This window comes from Bos javanicus, chromosome 2 (genome assembly GCF_032452875.1).
Source record: "Bos javanicus breed banteng chromosome 2, ARS-OSU_banteng_1.0, whole genome shotgun sequence".
Taxonomy (NCBI): domain Eukaryota; kingdom Metazoa; phylum Chordata; class Mammalia; order Artiodactyla; family Bovidae; genus Bos; species Bos javanicus.
Window position 1 is genome coordinate 90,785,281 of NC_083869.1, and position 12,927 is coordinate 90,798,207.

General features: G+C 45.4%; 1 protein-coding gene across 4 annotated transcripts in view; it reads left to right on the top strand.

Annotated features, from left to right (window-relative positions):
* The window catches only part of KIAA2012 (KIAA2012 ortholog), a 126,276-nt gene that overhangs the window by 82,692 nt on the left and 30,657 nt on the right, over nucleotides 1–12,927 (top strand). For all 4 annotated transcript variants that reach the window (XM_061381696.1, XM_061381701.1, XM_061381711.1 and 1 more), the window contains one exon: nucleotides 321–390. In XM_061381696.1, coding sequence (XP_061237680.1) covers nucleotides 321–390 — 70 coding nt within the window. The remainder of the gene's footprint in view (nucleotides 1–320; nucleotides 391–12,927) is intronic.

Consider the following 12,927-nt stretch of genomic DNA (forward strand, 5'->3'; position numbering starts at 1 on the left):
CTGCCTTCTGTCAGTCCGTCTTTGCCAGCGACATTCTTTCCCCAAGTATGTCAGGCATGGAGCACAGCTTGGACAGGCAGACAAGCCTTCCCCAGAATGACGGATGAAGACAGTGCTCAAGGTCACTGTTAAGCCCACCTGGCTCTTCAGGGCCATTCACCCTGGCAGCAGCCTTCTTGGACACTTAAGTCAAAATAAACTGACAAAGGAGGAGAAGAGACCACTAAGAAAACTGGATTCCCTTGTAGCAAAGGGCATGGACCCTAGGAGTGCTTGCATTTATTGTGTCTTATGTATCTTTTGTTGTTGTTACCTAACAGGCAAGTAGAGAAGAGATGGATGATCATGAAGAAGGCGGAGAACTTAGAGAAAATCATCCAGACGCTCAAGGTAGAGACAGTTGGGTTGGGTTTTATCATATCTGATTACAATAATTGTGGGATGAATTGTGCATCTGTGCATTGTTCAAAGATGTTAATGAGGAATGACTGTTCCATTTCCTGTCAGGCCATGGGTTGGAAGGCAGAGTATAGACTCTGATGCACTCTTAATGCATCACAAGCCAACTGATAATAACATGCTTTTATGTCCTTGGACTTGAGAGATTTATTTCCTGCCAGCGGCTGCAGATTGATGGAAGGCAGTGGAGACTTTGGGGCATTACAAAAAGACCCCACATGCACATCTGTCTCTGGCTTCTCTTGCTTTCCCCAGCACTTGGGTATGCAGGTGAGGGACCTTAGATTCCCTGTCCGGAGGGACGACCTTACAACAAAGGGAGACCAGCATCTTTGGAGACCCAGCCCCTGACACCCACAGCTCTGGGTGACCAGAGCTGTTTGAATGTGACTTCCTCCAAAAACGATGCTGCATTTGATAATGATGATGACTCTGGGAAAGATTGGGCCCAGAACTAGGCTTTGGGGCATACCTCATATTCTCATACCTTGAACTGGAAGCTCTTCCCTGGCGGGGAGCACCTGGGCTTGCTACAGGATGCTTCAGTTAGCTAGGCCCAGGTCCACAGAGGTGGTCTTTATCCTCATTGCTTCTTGCAGGAGTGGAAACAGTTGTGTGAGAAACACTTGCATTCTCAAGGAGTGGATGCAGGGTCCGCCAGAATTGCGTTTGTGGATTGCTGTATAAAAGCGTCCAGCAGAGGGAGCCAGAAGGTGAAAGTGAAGTTGCTCAGTTGTGTCTGACTCTTTGCGACCCCATGGACTGTAGCCCACCAGGCTCCTCCATCCATGGAATTTTCTAGGCAAGAGTACTGGAGTGGGTTGCCATTTCCTTCTCCAGGGGATCTTCCCAACTCAGGGATCGAACCCCGGTCTCCCGCATTGCAGGTGGACGCTTTACCGTCTGAGCCACCAGGGAATCCCTAGAGGGAGCCAGAGAGGGCTGAAATCCCGCCTCCGCTCTGTTCCCAGGCGCTCCACCCCTGGGTGCATCCACCCAGGGGAGGCTCCTTTCCCTTGGTCCTTCTACTGGGACACCTTTCTGTAAGTCACATAAGGTTCTCTGGATAGCCGGTCAGCAGCAGATCTGAACAGATGAGTGGAGAGCCTGGGCTCTGGAGATGGACTACCTACCTCTTCCTTAACCTCCCCACCTCAGTATCCTGTTTTCAGAGACGAAAACAGGACTGCCCTTGGACTACCCCGGTGGTCCAGTGGTTAAGACTCCTAGCTCCCACTGCAGGGGGCGCGGGTTTGATCTCTGGTCGGGGAACTAAGATCCCACATGCTGCATGGCTTGACCGGAAAATTGTCAGGAAAAAAAAAAAAAAAACAGTACTGCCCTGCCCTCATAAGTTTGCATGAGGGATAAATGAAGTAATTCATGTACCATAGCCCTTTAATGAATATGAATCTCAACTTGGATATCTCAATGAATAACCATGTACCCTCTTCACAGCCACATTTTACCAGTCTGTGAAATGATGGCACGATTCTTCCTATCCTGTCTGGACCCTCATAGGGTGAAAGAGACCATAGAACTTACTGGAGATAAGAGTGCAAGTCATGGATTTGGGGGTTGCACCCTAACTTGATCTTTTTCTAGTTTCTATCTTTTGCTATTTTTTTCAAATGACACTCCCCTCCCAAAATTAATTTTAATATTCATTATAATTTTATACTCATTTTTAAATTTTTCATTGCTTCTGAATATCAGACAATAAAATACTACAGTAGCCTGATCCCTGTGTTCAGTCAAACTTTTAAGCAAGGTTTCTGCTGACCTATGTCTCCTGCCACCTCCGTTTTAAAAGCTGAGTAACAATAACCAGGGAAATGTATTCCGGTCTTCATATCTTCCATATCGTAAATCGCATATCCAGACTGTGAACACTGATGAGGCTCCAAGGTCTTGGCCAAGTGCAGTGGAGGTTTTACGCAGTGCAGAACATGGCCAAATCTAAGCAATGACCAAGTCAGTCAAAACAGATTTCCTGGGAGGGACAGGCCCCGGCTCAGTTCCATAAAGGTTACTCAGACAGTCTTTTACCCAGTGAAATATCACCACAGAAAATTAAAGAAAGCATTTGCCTGTCCCGAATGATAAATGCTAATGTTCAAAAAGGATTTCAAATCTTTGAAGGGAAAAAAAGGAGGGAGTGCCAAGGAATTTTTTTTAACTATTTAAGGATCAGTTTTCCCCTCATGGGTCTTACAACTAATTGTCAGGATTTTTTTCCTCCTCTAAATTAAGTAGTGAGCTGCAAGATTAACTATAAGCAATGAGCCAGGGCCACATCCAGTGAGAATACCCTGAGTCTTGGACTTGCTGAGAACACAGCATGCAAGTTTTCACAAGACAGTTCAAAACAGCAACCCCCAAGTCAGAGAGGGCTTGGGAAACAGCTCTTATTTTAAATATGAAACTTTTCTTTCTGCCTCTCTTTCTCACCCCCGAAGTCCAAGGAAGGGATAAAATTTCCATTCTTTTTTTTTCTTTTTGGCTGCACTGGGTCTTCATCCCTGGCGTGGACTTTCTCTAGTTAAGGTACACAGGCTTCTCATTGTGGTGGCTTCTCTTGTAGCAAAGCAAGACCTTCAGTAGTTGTAGCGCAGGGATTTAGTAGTTGTGACTCTCGGGCCCTAGAGCAGTAATTGCTCTGCTTCTGCTGCTGCTGCTAAGTTGCTAGGCTTCAGTAATTGCAGCACGTGGGCTGTGAGGTTGTGGCACATGGGCTTAGTCACTCCTCTGCATGTGGAATCTTCCCAGACCAGGGATCGAACCCGTGTCCCCTACACAGGCAGGAAGATTCTTATCCACTGGACAACCAGGGAAGTCCAAAATTTCCATTCTTCTTTCAATTCTTGTTTATTTCTTAGGCCAACTGCTCTCAAACTTCAGTGTGCCTCAGAACCACGTGGAAGGCTTGTAAAAATAAAGATGTCTGGGCCTCCAGAGTTTCTGACTCACTAGATCTGGGCTGAGGTCATAGCATTTACAATTTTATTAAATTCCTCAGTGATTCTGGGGCCAGTGGTCCAGGGACCACACTTTGAGAACCACAATCTTGAGCCTCGCTTCGAGGATTTATCTCTCTGAATTTGACAGTGACTCAGTTTAATCTGTTCTTTTGGACATAATAGGAGTATGAACATTGGAGGGCTTTGTTTAGGCAGCATCACAATAATCAAGAGCATCTATTATTGGGAATTCCCTGGTGGTCCAGCGGTTGGGACTGTGGGCCATGGGCCTGGGTTTAATTCCTGGTCAGGGAACTAGGATCCTGCAAGTCTCACAGTACAGCCAAAAGAAAAAAGAGCACCAATTATCAAATCTGAGTCCCTGGGTTCAAATCCTGGTTCCACCTCTTACTAACTGTGCAGCCTTGGGTAAGTTACTAAACTTCTCTGGGTATCTTTTCATCTGTAAAACAGGGATACTATAGTACTTCTCTTGTGGGGTGGTTGTGACATACAGGAGTTAATACACACAGTGTGCTTGCAAGAACGCCCGGCACACAGTGAGTACTCACTGAAGGTTAGATACAGTCTACTTCTTAAATACCTTGGTTTAGTAGCCCTATCAGGAAAGACTTGTTCTCGGTTTAACATGATGGAACATAATGATTTACTTACTTTCCAAATCCGTCTCATTTGCAGGGAGGCAGGGTGGGGTTACTGGCTCTCAGGGACTGACTGAGTCCTCTTTGAGAGTCCTTCTTCTGCTGAGGTCCAGGGCCAGGTAGCAGACCCAGTCTGAATGAGGTCATGTTGCAGTAGTGACAGAACCCCTCGGAATGTGGCAGACCTTAAAACAGTCTCAGGAGCTTTGAAAGATCTGGGGAGCCCTGCATGAGTGTAGGGGGTCCCCAGTGACTAGCCTGAAACAATACAGGGTGGAAGACAAAAGGCAGATCTGGCAGAAAACCTTAGAGACCAACCATTTCTATTCTACCAGGAAAAAAGGCTCAGAGCATCATTGCTCTGTCATGCAAGAGACAGACGTGCAGTAGTTAGGATGTTGGTTCTAACAAAGACCAAAAGAAAGTGACTTCAAACAAGAGGGAAGGTTTATTTCTCTCTCAGGGAAGGGTCTGAGCTGGCAGGCAGGGGGTGGGACAGCTCCACTCCACAGGGCTGTCCAGGGACCCAGGCTCTTTCTTATCGTCTCTCTGGCACTCCATTTGCTGTCACCCCTGTCTGCCTGGTCAGAGCTGGCTCAGCTTCCCCTTCACCCTGCAGGACAAGGGAGGGGAAGGCCCAGCTGCCTTGTAAGAGCCTAATTCAGGAATTGCACCTCTTCCACCTCTGCTTATATCCCGTTGGCTTCCCTGGCTACAAGTGAGGTTGGGGAATGAAATGTCTTGCTATGTGTTCATGTGTCAAGCTAAAATGTGAGGGGGTCTGCCACCCAAACACAGGGCAGAATGGACACTAGGTAGGACTTAGCATCAGAGTCAGACACGACTGAAGTGACTTAGCAGCCTCAGCAGCAGCAGCATCTCTGCCAAGCTGGGTAGATGGCTCTGTCTGGCAGATGCTACCACTTCCTACCTCATGGACTCAGAGTCACCATGGTGGGCCATTTCTCTCTTCCTTTTTTTTGGCCATGCCATACAGCATGTGGAATCCAAATTCCCCGACCAGGGATCGAACCCATGCCTCCTGCTTTAGAATCTCAGAGTCCCAGTCCCTGGACCATCAGGGAAGTTCCATTTCTCTCTCTGCTGCAGACACCATACATGTTTTAGCCATCCGCTCTGTGACTGGCCTGAGAAGAGGAGCTTGTGTATCCCTGTTTCCCATTGGTCTTTACAGCGTCAAAGGGAAAGCTAAAAATTACGACGCATTTGAGAATTTGCCTGATACCTTTCAAAAGTGCAGAGACTTCAGTGAGGCTTCAGTGCTCTCATTTCCACCAGCCCCAGTAGGAACTGCCGAAGGAGCCAGACCCCTTCTTTGAAAATGAGCCCCTTATTAGGGAGCGGCCAACACCAGCTGCTCTCCTTCGCCCTCTCTATCATTTGATGACGCTGCCACCTCCTCCAGAGCACTGAAGTCTAATCCAATTTCACACATACTTATTGGTGCTGCTGCTGCTGCTAAGTCGCTTCAGTCGTGTCCGACTCTGTGCGACCCCATAGACGGCAGCCCACCAGGCTCCTCTGTCCCTGGGATTCTCCAGGCAAGAATACTGGAGTGGGTTGCCATTTCCTTCTCCGACATACATATTGAGCAACCACTAAGTACCACATTAGAGCCCACATGCTAGGTATATTTCTTGAAGGCAAGGATGTGCATTATTTAGCCAGACCTAGCAGATGTTCCATAGATGAATCAGTCCAGTAAATGGAGGAATGAGTACCTGAGCATTCAGGAGATTCAAAAAAGACAAACCAAGGCTCCTACCCTTAAGAGCTTATAGGGAAGACTCAACTTTGGGCTTGGCATACTTGCTGTGAAGAAACAGTGCCTGTAGGGGTTAGCAAGGTCCAAGTCCTCCAGAAGGACTGCACTTACATACCCACAGCCACCAGTCAGGACCTGCATCCGCACTGCATCCGCACAGAAGACACAGAAGCAGCCAATAGGGGTGACCAATAAGGACGAGCCGGTGAGGAGGGCCTGGCCCCGCTGGCTTCTGTGTGAAGGGCCCTATAGCTGGCATGCCTTCATTAACCCAACAGTCTGGTCTAACTAATGGCTAGTACATTAAATAGTTACATCATAGCAGAGCTGGCCTGTCTAGCCCTGGTTTTTGTGAGAATCACTGGCCTAGACCCTTTCTAGCTAGAACCTGGGACTTGTTTGAAATCTGGGCAGAATTTGGGGTCTCCTCCCAGACCTTGCTGTTGTTCAGTTGCTCAGTCCTGTCTGACTCTTTGTGACCCCATGGACTGCAGCACTGCCAGGCTTCCCTGTCCTTCACCATCTCCCGGAGTTTGCTCAAATTCATGTCCATTGAGTCGGTGATGCCATCCAACCATTTCATCCTCTGTCATCCCCTTCTCCTCCTACCTTCAATCTTTCCCAGCATCAGGGTCTTTTCTAATGAGTCGGATCTCCGAATCAGGTGGCCAAATTATTGGAACTTCATTCCTTTCAATGAATATTCAGGGTTGATTTCCTTCAGGATTAAAATCCACCTGGGACTTGTTAGAAATCTGGGCAGAATCTGGGGTCTCCTCCCAGGCCTACCTGTGCCTTAACAGGATCTTCAAGTGCTTCGTGTGTCCATTATTATTTCAGAAACCCTGGAATAGCCTCATTGAGGAGACTGAGTTTCAGATTTGAAAGATATGGATTCAGTTACCAGTTCTGTCTTTGATTAGGCCCCAGAGCCTAGAGAACATCACTTCTCTGGGCCATAGATTCCTTTCCCTTAAACCAAGGAGGGGGCCTGGATAATCTCTCAGGGTCCATGTCCCACCCTCACTCTCTCTGCATCTGTGAGTCACCAGGGTTGGTGATAAGTGATAAGCAGAAAGCCAGGACTGGGGCTGGACCTCTCTCCCAAGCTCTTTCCACCACACCCACTCCCAGGGAAAGCCAACCGCCATTCAACACATAAAGCTCTGCCGCCCAGTCAACCTTGGGTGGGCCCTGACCGAGAGAGTCTGGAAGGAGACCAGCAGCTCCTGTGCCACACAAGGAGCCCAGGCTCAGCCACAGCAGCCAGTGAGTGAGAGCCCAGCAGGTCAAGAATGAGAATACTGGCTTCACCACAGTCCTCCTATACCAGCGTGAGGCAGCCAAGAACCTGCTGGCTTCTAGGCTTTGACTTTCTCTGGCATCAGGAAATAAGAAGGCTGACCTTTCAGTCTCTGCTGCTCATTTCCTGTGACTCGGTGATCTTGGGATTGTTTCTGTTAAGGCGAAGAGCAGAAGTCTCAGTGTTACCACCGAGAAGCTCCAGGGTTCAGATCCCAGATTCCGGCCTTCTTGAGTTTTCAGCACTCACTACACAAATGGGGATTTCCTTCATTTACTTAGCAACCATTTGCTGATCCCTTGCTAATTGCCAGGCCCTCCATGACTGGATAAGACACACTCTTTATGGAACACCCACTCTGATAGAGGAGCCAGACAGGTACAGGCATGGTTCAAACCATCTGTGTCTTCAATGTATTTAGCACTCCAAGAGAGCTGGTGCAGACCAACATGGGAGAGACGGGGAAAAGTCAGGGAGGGCTGCCTGGAGGAGGTGATGCCAGACATGCTGGAAGGAGTTTACTGAACCCAGAGTGCATTCACCCATTTGCAATGAAGCCAGTGAGACAGGGGCAGCAGTTCACCCTCACTGTGCCAGGCATCAGACTAAGCATTCTCTGCAAATTGCTTCATTTAATTGTTATAACAATCCTGTAAAGAAGGAGCTCTTATTATTTTCATTTTGCCAGATGGGAAAACTGAGGCACAGCGAAGTTAAGGAATATGTCCTTGCTCACAGAACTGGGCAGAGGCAAGGCTGCAGACTCCATCTGTAGAGATCCATTCTCCTGGTTGTTAACAGTTACCAAAGGGAATGTTTGCAGACCCTGGAGTGCTGGCAGGTAGAAGGGGAGAAAGCAGAAAGGTCAAGGGGAAACGGAGAAGAAATGCTTCACACACACCCAGGAGAAATCGAAATGAAGAGAATCTTCAGGCAGGTTTTCCAAGAAAAAAAAAAACGTGTGGCAAATCGGAGAGAGGGAAGAGAGGACAGAAGGGCCCAGCAGCGGCTGTCTCTGCCTCCCAGCGGGTGGCGGCTTCTCTGGTCCCCGCCCCGCCGCCCACCGGCGGCTCCCGGACCCTGCAGCGCGGCCAGCACCAGGCCTTCCCCACCTGTCATTCCTGACCTCCTTGCAGCGAGGCCGGGACTGCAGGCTCGGCTACCCTCTGAGGGTCTGTGCTCCGGGCCTTCTGTGTCGGTTTTTCTTCTCCCAGCGGTGGTGTGTGATGCCTTTCCCTGCCAGGACCTCCTGTGGATCCCAGGCCTGGGTGAACACCCTCAGAGCCAGACAGTCTCAAAATCTGCCCAACAGGCCAACTCAGACTCTAGGAAGAAGGTGGGATGCAGGCAAATGGGCAACACCCTGAAGTGCCAGCCAAACAGTATAAACTTTGCCATTTATACTTTATCTTTTGGCTAGCTTTCGGGACATCGTCACTTGGGTAGAGAAAAGGGAAGGAGTGTTTGACACTTACTCTGAAGCAGATCACTTTACAAGGTGCTTTTTTTTTTTTCTTTTGGTACTTTTATCTCATTTTATCCTCACCATAACCATATAAGATAAGGTGCTTTATCCCTGTTTCCCAGAGGAGGCAAATGAGGCTGAGAGATTAGGTAACTAACCCATGGTCACACAGCCCTAAGTGAAGGAGCTGAGCCATGAACCCAGGTTTCTATACTCCAAGCCCCTGGCTCTTAAAAGCAGGAAAAGCCATCCATGTGTTTCTGATTAGGAAATAATTACAAGGTCGGAGAAACACCACAAAATTATGGCACCATTTTTTTTTTAAGCCAGCATGAAACTTGGAGATTATTTAGAATCTCTACTGTAGGTAAAGGAACTTGAGGTCTAAAAGCCAAGAGAATCATGCAAAACCGTGGCTAATAATGAAAACCGAGGTAACCCGAGTCTGCCTCAACTCAGTGTTCCTAGGTGTTTCATTTAGTTTAGATCAATTTACTTTGGTTTTGAAGGCGTTTCCTCAGGAGCAGTTCCCAACACCAGGAATAAACAGCTCCGAAAGGAACAAGAATAATGACTACCTAATCTGTGCCAAGAAGTGAAGCAGCCACTGATGCAAAGTTTCTCTTAAAGCTGGGGATAAAATAGGGAGACCAGAAGGACGTGCCCAGGAGGGGAGGCACTGCTCCTGCACCAGCATCCAAAGCCTGAAGGTGCTTCCCACTGCAAAGGGCCGCCTCGCAATGTGGGTCTCAGCTCCTCACTTCCAGAACTGCTCTGCCTTGGTCTGCAGTCTCCGTACACTGCCAGGCTCTGCTGTCTGGAGCCCTGGCACTGGGTTCAGCATAGTCTGCTAGCTCTTAGCAGCCTAGATGACCTACACACGGTATCACTCCTTTATTTTTCCTTCTGGAAAGGATTTCAAAGTTCTCCTCTATAGTGGGAAGTGATGCATCCTTAAGACTGTTTCTGGCTCACTCCACACAGCCCAGGATGGAAACCCCCCAGAATCCCAGAATACAGCTGTTGCCCCTTGATCCTGAAAATCCTCTTCACCTCCCAGGAAGTAAAGCTTATTTCTAACTTGACACCCAAATTCATCAAAACCAAAAAGAAGTTGAAACTAGAGACAAGAACAGCATAAGAAAGAAAATCTATAGACCAGTCTCACTCGTATATGTGTATCCAAACGTACCACAACTGAATTCAGTTTACCCCAGGAACTAAAAATGGTCTAACACTCAAAAACCTGTGTCCGTACTTAGGATCATCTCAGTAGATGCAAAAGGAAAAATCAATTTATAAAATTCACCCATTCATGACTTAAAATGATCAAACTAGGAATGAAAGAGGAATACCTGATTTTGTTAAAGAGTAGTTTACATCACATTTGAATGGTAGAACTTCTGAAGCAGCCTCATTAGAGGCAAGACTAGGATAAGGACCCTCTATCACTGCTTCTCTTTCACCATCGTTCCAGTACAGTAGAGAAAGCAAAATAAATGAAACAGAAGAGGACACAAAGGAGGAAATGACCCTGCCATTATTCTCAGACAATAGTACTACTTAGGTAAAAAATTGGAGAAGGCAATGGCACCCCACTCCAGTACTCTTGCCTGGAAAATCCCATGGACGGAGGAGTCTGGTAGGCTGCAGTCCATGGGGTCGCTAAGAGTCGGACACGACTGAGCGACTTCACTTTCACTTTTCACTTTCATGCATTGGAGAAGGAAATGGCAACCCACTCCAGTGTTCTTGCCTGGAGAATCCCAGGAACGGGGGAGCCTGGTGGGCTGCCGTCTATGGGGTCGCACAGAATCGTACATGACTGAAGCCACTTAGCAGCAGGTAGAAAATCTGAAGGCATCTAAAGACAAGCTATTAAAAGACAAACAAAATTCAGCAAGATTACTAAACATAGTCATTCAGTCTTAAGTTGTGTCTGACTCCTTGTGGCCCCATAGCCTGCAGCACACCAAGCCTCCCTGCCCTTCAATATCTCTCTGAGTTTGCTCAAACTTATGTCCACTGAGTCGATGATGCCATCCAATCATCTCATCCTCTGTCACCCCCTTCTCCTCCTGCTCTCAATCTTTCCCTGAGTATAGATCAATATACAAAAATCGATTGTGGAAAAAATTAGTGTTTGCAAAATAAAGTACAATTTATAATGCAAATTTAAAATAATTCTTATTATAGAAAACCTCAAACATGCACAAAGATGGATAGGACAGTGAGTCTCATGTAGCCATCTCCTGGCCAATACTGTTCACCCATATTCCCAATCCCTTCTTCCCTTCCATAGTATCTGAAACCAGTTCCAGGCTCATACCATTTTACTCATATATACGTGAGTACATATCTCTAAAAGACAAGAAAAGACTCTTTTGACATAACCATACTACCACTGTTGTATCTACAAATTAGAACTATTCTTTAATATAATTGGATATCCAATCCATTTTTTCAACATCCTAATTGTCTCAAAATTATTATAATTGTTTTTTATTTTGTTTGTGGTTGGTTAATATGACTTTTTTTGGTTGACATATGGCTTTATAGGTTTTCCTCATTTATTTTTTTCCCTCCCTCATTTAGTTTATTTTTAGGAAATTGCGTCACTTGCCCTGTAGAGTTTCCCACAATCTAGATTTTGCTGATTGTATTCTCATGGTATAGTTTTCCATGTTTCTCTGTCTTCTGTATTTTCTGTAAATTAGTACTTAGCTCTAGAGACTTGATCAGAGGCAAGTTTGGTTTTTCCATTTGACAAGACGACTGTACGGAGGGGGGCATTGTGTTCTTGTTCTCGCCTTGGGAGGCATGGTGTTTACTGGCCTCTTCATGATGCTAGCAGCTGTGGAGCCATTAATTCATTAGAGGTTATGAAGTGGTAATATAGAAATCCTATCATACTCACTTCATTTATTACTTGGGAAACTCCTACCAGAATTTTTTTTCCTTCTACTGTTTAGTTGTCTAATGGTGTTGCTTAGAAGGCAGGATAAATGTAATTTTAAGACATATATAGTATTTATGTATTTTATATTAATATACATATATAATAAAGTGGTCATGTATGGATGTGAGAGTTGGACTGTGAAGAAGGCTGAGCGCTGAAGAATTGATGCTTTTGAACTGTGGTGTTGGAGAAGACTCTTGAGAGTCCCTTGGACTGCAAGGAGATCCAACCAGTCCATTCTGAAGGAGATCAGCCCTGGGATTTCTTTGGAAGGAATGATGCTGAAGCTGAAACTCCAGTACTTTGGCCACCTCATGCGAAGAGTTGACTGATTGGAAAAGACTCTGATGCTGGGAGGGATTGGGGGCAGGAGGAGAAGGGGACGACAGAGGATGAGATGGTTGGATGGCATCACTGACTCGATGGACATGAGTCTCAGTGAACTCCGGGAGTTGGTGATGGACAGGGAGGCCTGGCGTGCTGTGATTCATGGGGTCGCAAAGAGTCGGACACGACTGAGCAACTGATCTGATCTGATAATAATTATTATAATATAAAATATTGTATATATCCTATGTAAATAGAATACACACATATATATATCCTAGCAATAAATCAATAAATCTAAAAAAAGTATTAGACTTTCATGAAGAAATTATAAATTTTATTAAATAACTAAAAATAGGTCTGAATAAATATAACATTCTATATAATGCTACATATAATATTCATAGATTTGAAGGTGACAGTTCTCCCTAAATGTATCTATTAATTCAATGAAACTCCATTTTTTAAAATCCCCAATAGAGTTTTTGGTGGAAGTTGATCCCAAAATTTATAAAGAATGGCCAAAAATAGCCAATACAATTTTGAAGAAAAGCAAAGAGGAAGAGTTTGCCCAGTCAAATATCAAAAATTACTTTAAGGTTGATGATGTTGACTTAGGGAGAGACAGAGTAAAGAATCTAGAAATAAATGCACCCATATATAGAAATGATATGTGGAAAAGTATTATAAAACAGTGGGGAAAGCACAAACTATTATTCACTATATAATTTTGAGATAACTGATTATCCAATTTTTAATCCTTACTTCACAAAGTATCAGATATATTCAGGATCTAAGTGTAAAAAGCAAAATTCTTAAGCCTTTAGAAGAAAATATACAAGAATATCTTTATGAATTCAAGAAGGGAAAATTTTCTTACACATGATCCAAAATACAAACCAAAAAGAAAATTATTGACAAACCCAATTATATTAGAATTAAAGTTTTTGACATGTTATAGTTAAAAAAGCAAATATAGAAGACAATATCTTTAGTGCATTTAGCC